At 33.2% G+C, this 17,711-nt stretch overlaps 1 protein-coding gene across 1 annotated transcript; it reads left to right on the plus strand.

Annotated features, from left to right (window-relative positions):
• The first annotated feature begins 7,296 nt into the window (after nt 1–7,296).
• LOC145563958 (uncharacterized) lies at nt 7,297–10,785 on the plus strand. Its single transcript, XM_081624338.1, has 5 exons — nt 7,297–7,726; nt 7,841–8,014; nt 9,812–10,061; nt 10,177–10,256; nt 10,459–10,785. Exons 1-4 carry the CDS (start codon nt 7,484–7,486, stop codon nt 10,227–10,229), a joined length of 720 nt encoding a protein of 239 aa, XP_081480464.1. The 5' UTR covers nt 7,297–7,483; the 3' UTR covers nt 10,230–10,256; nt 10,459–10,785.
• Nucleotides 10,786–17,711: the final 6,926 nt, after the last annotated feature.

A 17,711-nucleotide genomic window follows, 5' to 3' on the forward strand; every position in this document is an offset into this window, starting at 1 on the left:
AACCGATTAAATAAGAGATGTGTAAATTATTTTAAAATTAAATAACTCAAATGTCACATAAGCAGAATTGGTGAATGAGATTTTAAAGTTTTAATTAATTAAATATAAAACGTTATCTTTTGAGATTAAGAATTTTATCAATATATCTAACGAATGGTAGAAAATTCGAAATCTATTTTTTAAAAATATACTAAGTATATAACAAATTTTATCACATAAATACAAAAAATATTTGTTTTAAAAAATTCAAACAAAACGTACATCGCACAGGTTTCAAATCTAATACATATTTATTTTCACTTAATTATAAAAAATATAAAAGATAGATTATTATAAAAGAACCAATTAGCTAAATAATTGTTTTATCTCATTAGTGTTTTATGAATTGTATTGATTTGCTTTTCTAAAGTTTTCTTAAACCCTTTATGTTTTTTACTCTAACACATTTTTTAACTACTATACTTCTTTTAACCTTTCTTAAATTTTGTTCTTGATTTCCTTTTAAAACTTTCTTGAATTATATTCTTGATTATCTTTGAAAACTCCCTTTATTTTTTGTGAAGGCCTTTCCTTTTACTCACCTTTTTCAAACTCTTTCAATTGATTATCTTATTATGTCCCTTCTTTATATCTTACTGTTCCTTGTGATAATTCAAGTTAGCTAACCCCAAATCAATTTAATTTGGGATTAAAGCTTTTTTGTTATTGTTGTTGTGACCAATTAGCTAAGTAGTGAGAATAAATACCTACGTGGTAATTTAAATTATACATTTGACGCAAAATATTAGTTTCAACTATAATTTGGTACGAGTATGTGTTTCTTCCTTTAAAATATTTTAACTTATGCATTTGGTAAATATAACATTTATTAAAACATGGATGGAGTATGAAGAATTGAATTAAACTAAATCGAAGTCTAGAAAATACTTGTACAAATACTCCTCCCGTTTGTTATAATTGCAACAATTTATTTTTACGTATATTTCGTAATAATTCCAACACATTCATATTTGAAAGGATACACTATTACATTACTCAGTATTATTTATTTTATCTCTCCCACTAACCAGTGGCGGAATCAGAATTTTTAAGTGAGGGGGGCCAAGATCATATATGTATGTGTAATTTTGTAACTATTATTGAGTTCGCTGATTACATTTACTATTAAAAAAAAATTACAAAATGTTAGTTGCAAGATTTAAACTCTTGACATCTTGTCCACTATCACATGGAAAAAACCAACTCCTCTACACTAAAGCATATAACAAGTATAAGCAAAATTTAACTTTTATCTTGAGCCAAGGGGAAGGCCATGGCCCACCCCAGCCCCCCCTTGGCTCTACCCCTACCACTAACCTCATTTTCAAAAATATTTATTTTTCTCTTACTAACCCACTTATACAACTTTTTCATTTAATTATCTCTCTTTCCTATTCGACCCTATGGTTTCTCTACAACTTTGTTCATAATATAGTGTTGCGAATTTGTGATTATTACAAAGCGGAGGGAGCTAAGAGAGAGGCCAATGGATGACCAATGACCTGGTCATGAGGAGATTGGTATTAAAAAATTGGAAGAAAGATAAAAAGGGAGGAGAGAATGGGATGGCCGAGTCATTGAAATGACCAAGATAAAACTTTGGTCATGAATATAATAATTGACAAGTGGCTTCATACTATTGGAAGGAAATGGAAAAGAGAGAGAAACTATTTTTTACTATTTCCTATCATGACCAAAGTTATTTTAGGCAACCATTGGGAGTTTTTGGTCATGTGACTTGGTCATGGATGAGTGAAAAAAGAGAGAAATTATATAATATTCCATGACCAAGATTTTAGGGTCATCCATTGGGTATGCTCTAAGAGTGTGGCCATTGGATGACCCATGACCTGGTCATGAGGAGAGAGAAAGGACTTTTTTATATTAAAAAAATGGAAGAAAGAAAAAAATGGATGAGAGAGGTTTATGACCAGGTCTTTGTAATGACCAAGCTAAAAGTTTGGTCATGAAGCTATTATTTGACAAGTGGCTATTTTCTATTGGAAGATGGAGATGGCTATTTGCATGTACTGAGCAACAAATTCAAGCACTGCCATAATTCCACACTACTTCCACGCATGCAATTCCCAACGGCCTTTCTTGAATTATTATTGTTGCAAATTTTTGCAACGGTAATAATTTGAAAAATACAAATATAATTAAAAAAAAAATCACCAACGTCTTTTTTTTTTCTCTATAAAAAGAGACCAATAATTGAGGTATTTTTGAACAACTTTTCATTAAGCTCAATTCCTTCATTTTGCTCAATTTTTTCCTTTAAAGTAATTTACTTCTTATCTACAAAATCCAAAAAAACTATTGAATATGGATAAATTCAATAGGAAAAAAAATCCTTCAAAATCGAAAAAAAATTCAAATACTCAACCTTCATTTTCTGATTATCAAATAGATCTCAACTCTCAAGTGGAACCAAACTCACAATTTTTTCCATAGTTTCTAAATTATGGAATGAATAACATCAATTTCACAAATCCAAGTTCTATCTCACAATTCCCTTTACGACCACAACAAAATCTTAACTTCTCCTATTCTCAAAATGTTCTTCCATCTGAAGGACACTCACCTTTTCAAAATTGTCAGTTTGCTGAAAATGAAACATCCTTCCATATGTCACAACACATTAACATTTCAGAAGGTGAAGGTGCAAATTCAAATTTTAATTGGTCATATAGATCAACAACTGCCTCTGATGACGATAATGATGACGAAGCTGAAGAAACTGAAGAAAATGAAGGTGGGGATGTAGGAGGCGGAGGTAGAGGCAATACATATCGAAGGAATTCTTGGTCGCATGTTGAAGATGAGGTCCTTGTGAGAGCTTGGCTTGAGGAAAGTAAAGATAAAAAAAACTAATACCAACCAAAAGGGGAATGAATTCTGGGAAAAATTTGAGGCAATGTTTAATAATGTTAGAATATATAGAGAGAGGCAATTTGAACAAGGTACTGAAGAGATTAAGAAGGATGATTTGCTAAGAGTAAGGGATTTAGATCCACTTAGATGTCGGTGGAAAAGGCTAAGTGTTAATTTTTCAAAATTTTCTGGTGCGTATGCACATGCTGCATCAAGGAGAGGAAGTGGTCATTCTAACGACGATGTTATTAAGGTTGCGCGTAGAATTTATAGGGACAACAAAACTAGGAAAAATTACCAGTAGAGTTTTCCAAGATATGCATGCGTGGGATATTCAGAAAAATGAACAAATATGGGCGAAAAATGAAGATCCAGTTGAGACATGTAAGCAGAAGACAGCAACCTAGTCCAGTGTTTCAAAGAGATCTCGGATTAATGAAGCTGGTAATTACTCGTCTTCAACAAACCTAGAAACACCGACCAATGGTGATATTGGGTGTTCAAGCTCCCCCTCTATTGATGATGTAGCAAAAATAAAGGTAAGAACAAAGTTATGAACAAGGCGACGGAAAATTCTCAGCAATGGCTCCTTACTATTCAAAACATGAACATAACAAGGCAATCTGAAAGTGAGATGGAGATGATGAAGTTGAGGTTCCAGATAGAGAAAGAAGTTGAAAATGCTCAACTAGAAAGGGAGAGGGAAGCACGAAAGCAAAGGAAAATCAACTTGGAATTGTTCAAGATACTTGAAGCAAAGCCATACTTATCAGAAGAGGATCAAGAACGAAGGAAAAATTTAGTGAAAATATTATTTCCATCCAATTAATTTATTGTCTACTTAATGTAGCAGTGTTAGATTATAGAATGATTAGGTTGTTGTTTAATGTCAACTTTTGTACTTGAAGTTGTAATCATGTTGTTTAAGTTGTTATTCAGAGCTAAAATTTATTATCAATTAATGTGTAGTCCTTATGTTGTTTTTAAATAGCTCTAATATAGTTGTACTATTATGTGATGTATGACTGTCATATTTAAATTGTTTACTTTTTTAAAAAGTTGTGCATTAATGGCATTACAAACATTGATGAGATGTAACAAGAACAAAAATTGTGCATTGCTCATATGAACTTACGTATTTGTATTTTTCTGATAAATGTAGGTGTTTAATTTGATGTGATTGCTCACTAGGAAAACCAAATACTTACTCTTCTGAAAAAGTGAAGCAATTACTGATTTTGATAAGACATAAAAATGACCGCACAACCTATTGATATGAAATCACTTTGAAGCTTTTTAGTACATTATTGTTGATAGTGAATGATAGCATTATAACAACACACTATTATTAAAGTTCGTACATTGTTCTATATATTGCTATATGTTTTAATTTCGTTTCACTCAACCAATCTATTAGCTCTCTCATCAAAGTAGCTTCCTTAGCTTTGAAAATGTCTAAGAGTTCTAATTCGTCCAACTCATCTTCTAACTCTTCCAATTCATCTGCCAACGTAAATCAAAATTCCGATGATGACTACAACCGACATTATGAGAGACGTAGGCAAGCAAATCGTCTTGTTGATCGAATGATGGATGAATTAATAATGACCAATCCATTTGAATTCTTTCAAATGGTTAATCAAGTTCTAAGGGCACCAAGGACACTGGTCGAAAGGGATCGTGAAGACGGACACAACCGTTTATGGAATGACTATTTTGCCGATCCTCTAGTGTTCCCTCCAAACTTGTCCCGTCGGAGATTCCGCATGAGAAAGCACGTCTTTCTCCGTATAGTGCAAACTTTAGAAGAACGTCATCAATTCTTTCAACAAAGGCAAGATGCTACTGGTAGATTTGGAGCATCAGCATTGTAGAAAATGCATCGCGGCTTTGAGACTACTTGCATATGGAACTGCTGCTGATTCCGTTGACAACTACTTACGGATTAGTGCATCTCTTGCGAGAGACTCCTTACAACATTTTGTTGAAGGAGTTGGCTCTTATTTTAGTGACGACTATCTGAGAAAACCTAATGGAGAGGATATAGCCAGACTCCTACGAGATGGAGAACGTCGAGGCTTTCCAGGGATGATGGGATCCATTGATTGTATGCATTGGCGATGGAAGAATTGTCCTTTAAGATTGAAGGGCATGTTTTCCGGGAGAGCTAATAAGCCCACTTTGATTTTAGAAGTTGTGGCTTCACAAGACCTTTGGATCTGGCATACTTTTTTCGGGACGCCAGGTAGGTGTAATGATATAAATGTTCTTGACAGGTCTCCATTATTTAATGATATATTTGAAGGTTGTGCACCTTCGGTTAACTATGTCGTTAATGGCCACCAATACAATATGGGATATTATCTCACTGATAGTATATATCCTACATGGGCGGCATTCATTCCCACAATATCCCTCCCCCAAAATGAAAAAGAGGGTCTCTTCGCCAAAAAGCAAGAAGGTCAACGAAAGGATGTCGAACATGCATTTGGAGTACTACAAGCTCGTTTTACCATAGTCTGGCATCCTGCTCTGGCTCGTGATGTATCAATGCTTGGAAAAATTATGATAGCTTGCATCATCTTACACAACATGATTGTCGAGGATGAGCAAGATACATACGCAAGATATTATGATCCAAGGTATGATGATCCAAATGAATATGAGCAAGCTGAACCCCCGTCTTCAAGTAGAAGAAATTCTAAAGGATCGTTTCAATTTAGCAACAGTAGTAACCGACCAGCTAATTTGGACACTTACATGGCTAATAGAGCTCGAGTTCATGATGAAGTTACGCATAGAGCCTTGAAGTCAGATTTAGTGGAACATCTATGGCTTAGATATGGGGAGCCTAATAGGAAGTAGTTGATGAATTATTAGGCCTTTAAGAGTATTTTCTTTGAGTAATTATGTTTAGTGTATGTTTTAGTTAATGCTAAATAATGTGTTCTAATCATGCATGTGTTATCGTACTATCTTGTATTATTATTACTTAATGAGGTTTAAAATTAAGTGTCCATGTTTTTTAAATTTGCGCTTCAATAATACATCATTGATTATAATTAGTATATAATTATATTTATCATTAAGCATTTTAAAGTTTAATTATGTGTAACAATTATAGGAATTATTATTTTTTTAACAATAATTTTAAACAAGGTTAAATCTCGTGCCATGCACGGTCATAATTAAATTTTACAACAAATAAACAATAAATAATGGTGTTAATTCAACAATAATTTATCCAAAAAAATTATTTGTAACAAAATAACTTGAATTTTAATTAGTTTATACCAATACTAAATACGTAAAGGTTATTGAATTGGATTGTTTAAATAAATAAATATAGTAATAGAAACTTAGAAGCTATAAGGTTTTATATAAGAAAATTAAAATATTAGCTTAGGTTAGTACCCATATACGAACTCATATACATTTGTCCTTAAATTGTTGACACACTTTGATCGACATAATATGAAAATTTAGCTGAGTTCATTTTACTTTAGGATAATAGTATTCAATAATCAATTTTTTAAATATATCTTTAGTGAGTAGTAGGGGTTTTTATTTTTTAAATAATGACATAAATGTTTAGAATAATTAAATAATTTTCCAATATATGTTGTGTACAAAGTATACAATAACAAACTTATTTTGTTCTTATAAATGTTATGTATAATTTTAAGATTAATACAAAGTATGCTACCAAAATGATTTTTCTTTTTTTAATTAAAATAACTTTTATTATCAAATGATAAAAGTTGGTGAAAAAAAATTAATATTGATAATATTATAACAATTTTGGAAAAGAATATATTCCAATACATTATTTTTAATCAATGTTAGTATTATTGTAACTAAAAGTTTCCTAGTATATTGAATATATGTAAAAAAAAAAAAAAAAAAAAAATTGAATATAATTGGATTAAATTAAATATGTTGTCAAAAAACTAAAAACGAAAGGAAAAAAAAAGGCGGGAAAAATTTTAACCAGGAAATGACAAGTGTCATTCCTGGTTTCGCCTTTAGTAGTAGTATAGATTATTATTATTGATTATTGATTATTGATTGATTGATTGATTATTGATTGATTGATTGATTATATGGTGGGATAGAATAAAGAGAATATATGGTGGGGTATGGTAAAACTAGGAGAGAGAAAATCATAACCAAATTTATTTTGGGCAACTTGGTCTATGATTGGTAATGTAAGTTGGTCATGGATGAGTGAAAAGAGAAGAAATTATATTTATAATCCATGACTAAGAATTTTGGGTCATCCATTAATAGGGCCTAGCCCGTTAACCTGCCACTTGATTTTTACTTCTGGACTTTCTCACTTGCCAAGTTGCCACGCGCCACCATATACAACCGAATTGTCCCTTCAATTCCAGAATTTCTGAACTCTTGACAATTCAACATTTTTACGCAAAGCTTTCAAATTTTTCCTTCTATACTGTACTTGTACAGTACAACTCTCATGTTTTCAAAATTTTTACCAAAAGCGTAGTAATGATCCTCCTCTATTCCAAAAAATTTTGAAAAAATGAAACAAAATGATCAAAATTGAATGACTAAGATGAAGAGGAAGGAGTATTGCAACAATTCTGGACAATATTCCACATTTTGTCCAGAAATTTCATCTGGGTTTAATAACTACAACAATAAGAAGATCAAGAATTCAAGAACAACAGCAGCAATATCATCTGGCCAACAATTCCCACTCACACATTGTCGTTGCGGAGGAGGTTTCTGCAAAATCAAAATCACTCCTAAAACTCAGAAATTTTTCTACACTTGCCCAAATGTTTATGTTAGTGTCCCAATTTTTCTGGGCTACCTTTCCTTTTCTTGTTATTTCCCTAAAAATTGTATCTTTAAATTACGGTTTTTGAGTTTTTTAATCAGGGTTTTTGGTTGGTTGCAGGAATTGCACTGTGGGTACTTTAAATTTTGTGAGGATTTGAAGGAAAGAGAGATTTCGCATGATCGTCCTAACCCTTATCCGATTTGTTCATGCGGGGCTGGAGTTTGCAGGGTTGAAACTGAAAGAGAAGGCCCTAATTCTGGTCGAAAGTATTTTGCTTGCAGAATCAAAAGGGTAAGCTTTTTTTTTTGGAAAAATTGAATGAATTTTATTTTTATTTGATTGGGACGACTGTTTGAATTGATATTGTAGTGTTAATTTATGTTTTTGGATGTTGACCGTTAAGTTTGGATCTTGGTATTATTGAATTGGAATTTGGAATGTTGGTGATGTTAATGACTGACTCATACTTGTGGAAAGTGTGTAAATAAGTTTGAGAAAATGATGGAACGGACAGAAATGAAAAGTGTGAACGTTTTTAGATAGGGGGAGTGTTTAGCTGTCAAGTAACTTCAGAGTTATGATCAAGGTAAAATTACAAACATCCTCCTAGTTGTCATTTTTGTATGATAGCCGACATCGAACGTCTTTTTGATTGTTTGTTTTCTTTTTGATTTACATCTACCAATGCTTTCAAGAAGTATTGTACTCCGTAATTGTATTATCCACTATTAATAATGTTTTGAATTTAATAGTTTGTGTCGAGGGATCTTGGTTATTGAGTTGGATAGGCTGGATCTTATGACATCTACACCTATTATGGTGTGATATCACAAGTTTCTCCACTTTTTAACAGCAAGTGTGTTTTTTGACTATTACCTGGCTCCAATTCTGTGTTGAACCTGTTGATCATGTATGTAAAATTGTACATTTGTGTACTGGTAGTAAAGGAGAAGGGCTTAATGGTGAAGAAGGTTGTTGACTTGTCGCTCAATCTCTAACGTTGATATGAGGTGATATTTAATGTGTCACATTGATTACAAAAGGTTCTTATGGTAACGGAGATAAGGAGGACAGACTGACATGAATACATTGAGGTTTGGTAGACATTGGTGGAGATGTGTTATGAAGTGTATACTGGAATTTAGTGTAGTGTAGAACCAGGGAACAGTAGACTTGACTCTTTAGGTAACAAAGAACCACTTAGCCTACAAATAGTATAATGTCAATTTTCAAGTGCAGCCGTATAGGTGCATGGCACAAAGTTTTAGCTCAATGATTTCATGGCCATGGAGGTATCGACAGATTTTAACCTCAGATGAACTAGCTTAGGTAAGGGATGCGAGTTACTTAGCTACCCAATGCAAGCCCAAAACAATGTTAAAGGGAAGTACCAGTGGAAACTAGTCATATACGGCACTTTTTAAACTTAGAATGGAGGTAAACCAAACACATTGCCAAGATGTCTACTGGCTTTATCCAATGCAGTTTGCACTTAATTAACTCCAAAGAGAATGGCAACTAATCTATCAATTTATGTTTCTTAGAGTCTTCAATTCACATCAAATACCCTTGTTGGATCCTCGTCCCTTGTTCTAATAAGGCTGCAAATCCCAAAAAAATTCTGTGTCACTCACAACCATGAATACTTGTGAACTTGAGGTAGTTTCCATTTACCTGAGTTCAGTTACACAACTTTGCAGCAGATTAGTATCGCATCAAGGGGTTTATAGCTTACAGTGAGGTTTTGATTGGACAAGTCCTACTGATGAATTTCTCCAATCATTCTTACCCTTTTAGCCGTCTTAGGTCTAATGCTTTTTCTCTTGCAATCATTTGATTATGACCTTTTTTCTTTATGTAGTTGAGATATCCAAATGTCTATTCTTAAATTGGCTATCCCCCATCTAAAACGCCTTCCCCTAGTATCTTAATTTGGCTGCAATTCCATTAAATTATCTCATTATCTATCGTTATTAATTAGTAACTTGATGTTATTTTCATTTATTTCTTGTTTCCTTGGATTTTAAATATTGAGCTTGCTGGCTCTTTTTAGCTTAGTCAACTTTGTGAATTTATACTATTGTACAGGGAGAAGGTGCTTGCAATTTCCGGCAATGGCAATGTGCCACTGCTTATGATAATAGCATAAGCAATGAGATTGAGATGATTTGCAAAGAATTTGAAAATGGTGAAATTGATCCTGACTTTCCTCCTCCCCTTGAGGAAGCCCTTGAAATCAATTCTTCAGGTGAAATGTTTTCTGGAGACAATGATGCTCATCATAGTCCTCAACCAAGTCCCAGTAGCCCATTAGATGTGGAGGCTCTTGCACCAATGGGTATATACTCTGTTTTATGATATTTCATAAGCTAAAATTTTCATTTGATTCTGATATCATATGCTTCTAACTTCAATTGGATTATAAATATTTATTTGTTGTTTGTATTTGCCAGATTTATCAGCAGGCTCTCGTTGTGTGGTTGTGAGGTGGCTTCCCCACAGTTGACTCTTCATCAGAAAGCTTTTTTTTTTGGTAAGAAGGTTGAATCACATGTATAGAATTTGTACCATCATTTTATCTAGCTGCTGCTTTGAAATTACAGTAGCCTACTAGCCTCCATATGTCTTTACTTAGAGATCTTGCTTCTGATAATATCACTTCTAATTTAACAACAATTTCCTTGGTTCAGACTACTAATTTCCTTGGTTCGTATATTCCGACAATTACTTGACAGGAGGTATAGTTTGGAAAAGCTTCAAATGTTTTGGTCTATTCTTAGGAGTCTGCTGCTTTTAACACGGTCCTGTCAAAAAGTGAGGCAGAGGGTTTAAAGATCTCGATGAGAACTGTAATGGGGTCTTTGGTGACAAATGGGGCTAATACATCAGAAGTTTTATTTTTAAAACCAGGTTCAGACTGCAGTAATTTCTTTTGGATTCTACGCGTCATGTTACTAACCAAATATGTATTTAACTAATCAAAGTGTGAAGTTTGATGTTGCCTTTTTACACGTGAGCGTGTCTAAAGTTTCTTTACCTAAAGAAATGTTGTTTGTAAATAAAGGTCCTCTAGTCCTCTACTCCTATATTTGTTGACAAAATCTAAGTTCATCACCTTGATAAATATATGATGTTTATTAATTATTTAATGGCATAATCATAATCAAATGTGTCGGATCTCTTGCTGGATCAATAAAGAAATACTTCGTAATACTATAGTAAATTGTCTAGTTGGTTGGTACATGAAAGGGCAAATTAATTTCGTTATAATGTGGGAAAATTTGCTAATTACTACCGCGTATTAAAATCATTTTGAAAATTACTACCGTAAAATAAAAAACTTGTAACTTACTACCACAAAAAGCTTTAAAAATTTTATTTTACTACCAACCTCTACTCTATGTTAATTATGACATCAGTAACTCATGTTTCACCCCCTGATTAAGCAATTTAATTACCTAAAAAAAAATAACTCTAACCCATGGTTACCCTCCTAATTAACCCTCTCTCTCTCTCTGACTTTCAACTCCATTAAAGAATATTCTGACTTTCATTTTCCTTGCATTACGATTCAGATCAGCAATTTGTTTCTTCAGAATTTCATTCTCCAAGCTAATTGACTTCTTCTCTTCGAGCAACCCCAAAATTAAGTCCCTTTGTCTACCAAACAAAATATATGCATCCCCTTGTATTGTTTTTCGCATCAAAATCTAGACGAGTTATGAACCTTCATCTTGGATTCTCTTTGGTTCAAACTCCATAATTAAGCCTCAAAGCAACAAGTGTTAATTTGAGGGATTTTACAAATGGTGAAGAGGGAGAAAGAATAAAAAGGGGAGGTTTAGTTAAGTTAGTTATAAGGGTAACCATGAGTTAGAGTTATTTTTTTTTTAGGTAGTTAAATTGTTTAACTAAGGATTAAACGTGAGTTAGTGACATTATAATTGACTTAAAATGGAGGTTGGTAGTAAAATAAAATTTTTAAAACCTTTTGTGGTGGTAAGTCACAAGCTTTTTATTTTGCAGTAGTAATTTTCAAAATGGCTTTAATACGCGGTAGTAATTGGCTAATTTTCCTATAATGTGACATTCCCTCTGTTGGAAGGAGTGTGTTCGATTACGTCGTTACTCCACTGACCTCAGATACAGTTACAGATAGTAACTCTTGTTAACTCTGAAAAACTGTATCAGTTAGTCACAGTGAGAAAATTAACCATCGGTGTTCCTCTTTGATTCCTTTGCTGTGTTAAAAAATGATGAGGTTGACATTTCTTTGTATAAGTTTTTGGTAATCGGTAATTTTAGCTTATTATGTTATTGGTTTGGGTAATTTTGTTTTTAATTGATGGTGAATTTGTGGGAATTTTGTAAGTTAATTTTGCCATCTTTGTCTTTATTATGGTAAAGGTGGGCATGGGTCGTGTCGGTACGCGGGCGGCATGAGCTCGGCACGAATCCGGTATGGCAGTTCAGGTGTGGGCCGTGGGTCGTGCTGTGAACAAACTTTTTTAAAATAGGCACAGGCACGACACAAGCACGGCGGGCGGCACAGTCAGTTGGCCCGTGGCACGGCTCGCCGGCACACCACCATGATATATATATATATATATATTAAAAAAAAAAATTTAAAAACCGAGGTAGCCGGCTGCCCGACACAGCATGGCCCGCCAGGCACGTGGGCCATGCTGTGCCGTGGGCTGGGTGTGCCAAAAATTGGGACGGCACGGTATGGCCCGCCAGGAAGTAGGCACGGCCCGGCACGACACAATGCCTACCTTTAATATTTATGGAAAACAATGTTCTTTCCTTTGTAGTTGTTTCAGGTTGTATAAATGTTGGATGATATTATGGATAACAATGTTCGCATTGATGTTAATGTGAGTTGCACTCCCACTGGTAATGGTATAGCTTGAGAGTACTTCATGGGTGATGAGATGAGAAATGTAATCTAATTCAGTTGAAGAAAATGTTATGTTAAATTTGAATGAGGACAATTTTATAAAAGCTACTCAAAAAATCGCCTACGGAGTAACATTTAAAGTTCAGCCATTAGTAAAATTTATGAAGCCCTTATTGAAATTTCAGAAAGTAAACCTCGAAAACAAAGCACACAGCTCCACCAACGATGATGAGTTTAATGTGGTGTAAATGTACACACTTGTTGTAAATAGGAAAATTTGTTGAAAATAAACTATTCTTTGCGTGGTTATATTAAAATAAGCCAACTTTTCGATTAACTCAACATAAATTGAGTTTTTAGGAGTATTTTCTTTAATACTTGGGTAGGTCAAATGACCTACACTCCACCAAACAAGTCATTTTTTTTAATTAATAATAATTTGTTATTTTAATTAAATGTTTAACTATAATTATATTCATAAACGGATTATAAAAAAAAAAAGGCTAGCCACCCTCGGGCCCCACTCCTTCCACCCATTGCCAGCCCCTCTCCTCCACCGGCTATGGCGAACCCACACCCTCCCTTCTCCAACCTAGAAGCGATCACCCCAAAATCCTGAACCCAAACTACCTAAAATGGGTTTCGTAGGTTGGGTTTTGGGGTGGCGTTTTTGGGTGGAGAATGGGATGAAATATCTTAAATTTGTCTCGCTTTATACAATTTTAATATCAAATGTTTATAATTTTTTAGATATTACTCATTAAAGATATTAGCTACTCCTTCCGTTTTAAATGCTTGCTCCACTTTTTTATTTTCGGTCGTTTTTAAATACTTGTTTTATTTTTTTTTATTTGGATAACTTTTATATTATTTAATTCATTTCTCTCAATTAGTGGGATCCAATAGAATTATATTGCACGACCTTTAGATTCTCTCTCCTCCAATTTACTTTTCATTAACCTCATTTCTTTCATATTCTATTACTTTCTCCAATTTCCCTAAAAACTCCGCGAATAGAGGAATAAAACAATTATTTAAAAATAAAGGAAGTATTTAAATAATAAATCACGAAGCATATAAAGAAAAGTATTGCAAGTATAAAGATATACTCTCTCCGTCATATAATATAGTTCTTGTTTGTATTTTTTCACGGTATTTAAGAAATAGGAGAAGAAAGTAGATAAAGTACATTAATAAAAGTAAAAAGTACAATCATCAACAAAAGTTAGAGAGAGAAAGTGGAAAAAAGTACAAGACATGTGTAAAATTTAAGAGTAAATTAGAAAGTATAATGAATGAAGTTGAAAAAAAAGAGGGTATAATAGTCTTTACATACAATCCAAAAATAGAAACAGGAACAACATTTTAGTTCACTAAAATAGGAAAATAGAAATTATATTATCAGACGAAGGGAGTAGAAAGTATATATTTTTTTTTCCTTTTTTATAGACCTCTAAGCTTCTACTCGTAGGCTCTAGCTTTTAGCCAAGTGGCCAGCATTTACGATTAGTACAAAGATGCATGACAAAGAGACAGAGCCTAAGATCTCCTTAGTCCTTGTTAAGATTTCCTCACTGGACATATCTTTTGCGTTCATGAAAGTAAATACTCCACTAATCAAATGCTGTATGCGTTTTGTAGGGAATATTTCAAGCATCCCACACTTGAGCCCCATTGTGATCATACACTTAAGTATGGTGGCGTCCAAAGGGAAGGAAGCTAGAGTAAAAGAGTCGCCAACAAGTTTTAGGAACTTGTAAACCGTTCACAGGGTGAAGGTTACACCCCTTCACGATCCATGAGATCGCTAACTCCATAGTGGTCCGGAACCATGACTGGATATTCGGGGATGAAGGTACAAATCCAACCTAAAAGAGTTTGAATCTGCCCTAAAAAAAGGCCTCTACTTTATTCTTCTCATATTCATGTGCGCTTTCTGACTAACATACAATCAATAGGTTAACCCTAAACCTGTTTAATCTATGTTGGTTGAATATTAATGCACAAACAAATCTATTATTGGAGATCACTTGAATTATAATCATGTTAACCTAAACAAGATTATTAATTATCTTATTAAGCGTGATTACAAGTACAAATTCCCTTTAATCCTGCAAGAGAGGGCGTGATCAAGCAATAACAATATATCAAGTAACATAAATCATCATCATCATAATATTCTCAATCTCAATAAAGCATAATAATATTAGCAAGATCCTAGGCATGATATTAACAAGATTAATAACAAATCCTAGCATGTCACTAAACATTAAATATCAAAGTTTTATCCCTAACATGATACTAACATGATATTAGAAATAATAGGAAGCAACCTAAACATGACACTAGAAAGCAATAAAAGCATCCTAACATGATACTAGGAATTAAAATAATTAAAGCATGATCTCTATATCAAAAGAATAACAAAGTAATTAAATTACTTACTTTGATGCCTCGTATCTCTTTCTAATAATAAAATACACACATTAGTAACTTCAAGGAAAATATTAAATCAAACAATTAAATCAAATAAGTGAAATAGAGATTTGGGACCAAACCCTCAGAAATTATCAACCTTTCACGTCTAGGGCGAAGGCAACTTTGAACTTGGCTAGGTGTGTCTAGAACTTGTGAAAGTGGAATTTTGTAAAAAGGTGTAAAAGGGCTTAGAAAGAGGGAGATAAAATAAGCTTCTAGCTTTTAGAGAGAGAGAATAGAATTAGATGGTTGTTGATGATTGTGAATGATTAAAAACGGGGAAATACGACCCCTATTTATAAGAAAATAGTCCAGAATCGATAGAAAAGAGTTAGAATTTGAATCGGAATAAAATTGTTCCAACGACAGAGTCTGTCGCCATGCGATAGGAATCACGCATGGCGACAAGCCCTGTCGTTTGGCGGCAGGCTTGTCGTTTTGCGACAATTAAAAGATAAAACGCGCTTTGTACGGAATCCTTTTCTTAATATAATTAAGCAATTAAAACTCCGTTTTAATCAATTTTAAATCAGATTTTATCAAATTAAAACACTTGTTTTATTTCAAACCAAATTCATTATTTTTCTAAAATATTAATTATCAATCCTAATGCTATTAGAACTCAAAATAACCTTCTAGGCTATTCTAGAAGATCATAATCAATCCTAATAATTTTAGGAATAATAATTAATAGGCTCTCCACTAGATCATTGGGCTATAAAACCATTTCAGACCCAAATTAGTATCTGGACCATAACTTCCTCATTATTCATCGGAATTGGGCTTATAATATATCATTGGAAAGATTTTTACAAGCCCGACAAACTACACTATTAATGGACCCTTATCATGGACCAAGCTAAATTGGACTGGCTATTTTTATAAAAAGAGTAAGAAAAGAAATATTTTCAAAAACAAAAAGAAAGATTTTTCATTAAAACGACCATATCACAAGACTTTTCACACTTCACCTTGTTCGATAATCAATGATGTGAAAGGTATTCATCAATGGGTTTGGTTTTTTGGGGAGACACATTTGGGTGTCTACACGTTTTTATTGGACTACAGTTACTACACTGGCCCATATTTAAGAAAATCCGCAAGTAAACGCCTTTAAGGCTCCGTTTAGTTGGATAAAATCATTTTCACTTTTAAGGTAGAGGTGTCAAATCGGGTACTCAGATGGAGTTTAGGTTGACCCATAATAGGTCGGGGTGTTTAGATCGGGTAATGACGGGTCATTTTATCCTAACAAATCAAATCAAGTTAAATTCGGGTTTAGACGGGTCATTTTATCCTAACAAACCACAATAGGTCGGGTATGGTCAGATATAAATCAAATTCGGGTCAAGTTAAATTCGGGTTGAGTCATATCGAGTTCAAATAAGCTCGGAGTCGGATTTAGTTGTGTTTATTTGGGTCAAAATGGATTTAATAGACTTTGGATCGGGTAATTTCGGATTCAGTTAGGTCTCAGTTCAAATCATTCAGTTTTGATTAGATCTTAATTTGAATCAATCATGTAATTTTTAACTCATTATTTAGCTATTTTCTACACAAGTATATAAATTATATTTCACTCCTATATATCAACCCTATGTAACAATTGTTTTAGAATTTCTCTCTTCTACTAACAATTAAATATAACCCTCATTAACTATACTTTTTATTTAAAATCCCCCTTTGGTCTCCACTATAATCAATAAGTCGATAACTAATTATCTTATAAGTTTTGGGTCGAGTTTAATGGGGTAGTGGGTAGTTTTGGATCGGATTGAACAAGGGTCGGATAGAATGAAGTATTCTCGAGTATAAATGGTTTCGGGTAGATTTCGTTTCGGGTTAAATTGAATCCAGGTCTTGAATTATTGAGTTTTATTGGTTTCAGATAAAAAATGAGTCGATACCAAGTTGGATTTGGATCGTAAATTACCGGGTAAAATCGATTTCGAGTTAACTTCGGGTTGATTCTAGATCGGATTCGGATTAAATTTTTTTGGGTCCAACCAGTTCGAAAACAGTTCGTTTTCAGGTAAACTTTTCAGATCGGGTAAGTTTTTGACACCCCTAGATAAAACACCATAGGATTAAACTTATTTAACTTTGATTGTTCAAGAAAAATAATTTTTTTTTTTTTTTTTTTTTTTTTTTTTTTTTTTTTTTTTTTTTTTTTTTTTTTTTACTTTGTAGAAGTGCAAATGAGCTGTAACTATTTTTGTCTACAAATTATTACAAGGTTAATTTTCATAAATCAAAGGAAAAATTGACATTTGCTACCAGGAAAAGCTCCTTGTGTCACATTTGCTACCATTTAAAAAAAATAAATTATTTTACTACCACCTAAACACACTAACTGTAAAAATAACTACCAGTTAACGGATTCTGACAATGATTCCGTTTGTGGGGCCCACATCATTAACTAACACTCTCAAACACTTTCTCTCTCCCCGTAACTAACCCTGTCTCTCTCTATCTTCTCACATTGAATACTCTCAACCTCCATTTTGACCCACAATCAAGATATTTTTTTACCTCTTTTATCCAAAGAATCTCTCTTTCTCTATCTTTCTCACTCTGTCTTTCTCTATCTCTAACTTATCCTCAGATCTA

Source organism: Chenopodium album, chromosome 10 (genome assembly GCF_948465745.1).
Source record: "Chenopodium album chromosome 10, dcCheAlbu1.1, whole genome shotgun sequence".
In the NCBI taxonomy this organism is placed as follows: domain Eukaryota; kingdom Viridiplantae; phylum Streptophyta; class Magnoliopsida; order Caryophyllales; family Amaranthaceae; genus Chenopodium; species Chenopodium album.

What these genes read in the sequence shown, in the direction of transcription:
- LOC145563958 (XM_081624338.1), top strand. Translation starts at nt 7,484, where the DNA reads ATGACTAAGATGAAGAGGAAGGAGTATTGCAACAATTCTGGACAATAT. An exon ending in ACACTTGCCCAAATGTTTAT is followed by an intron (nt 7,727 to 7,840) that starts GTTAGTGTCCCA and finishes GGTTGGTTGCAG; the next exon opens with GAATTGCACTGTGGGTACTT. An exon ending in TTGCTTGCAGAATCAAAAGG is followed by an intron (nt 8,015 to 9,811) that starts GTAAGCTTTTTT and finishes ACTATTGTACAG; the next exon opens with GGAGAAGGTGCTTGCAATTT.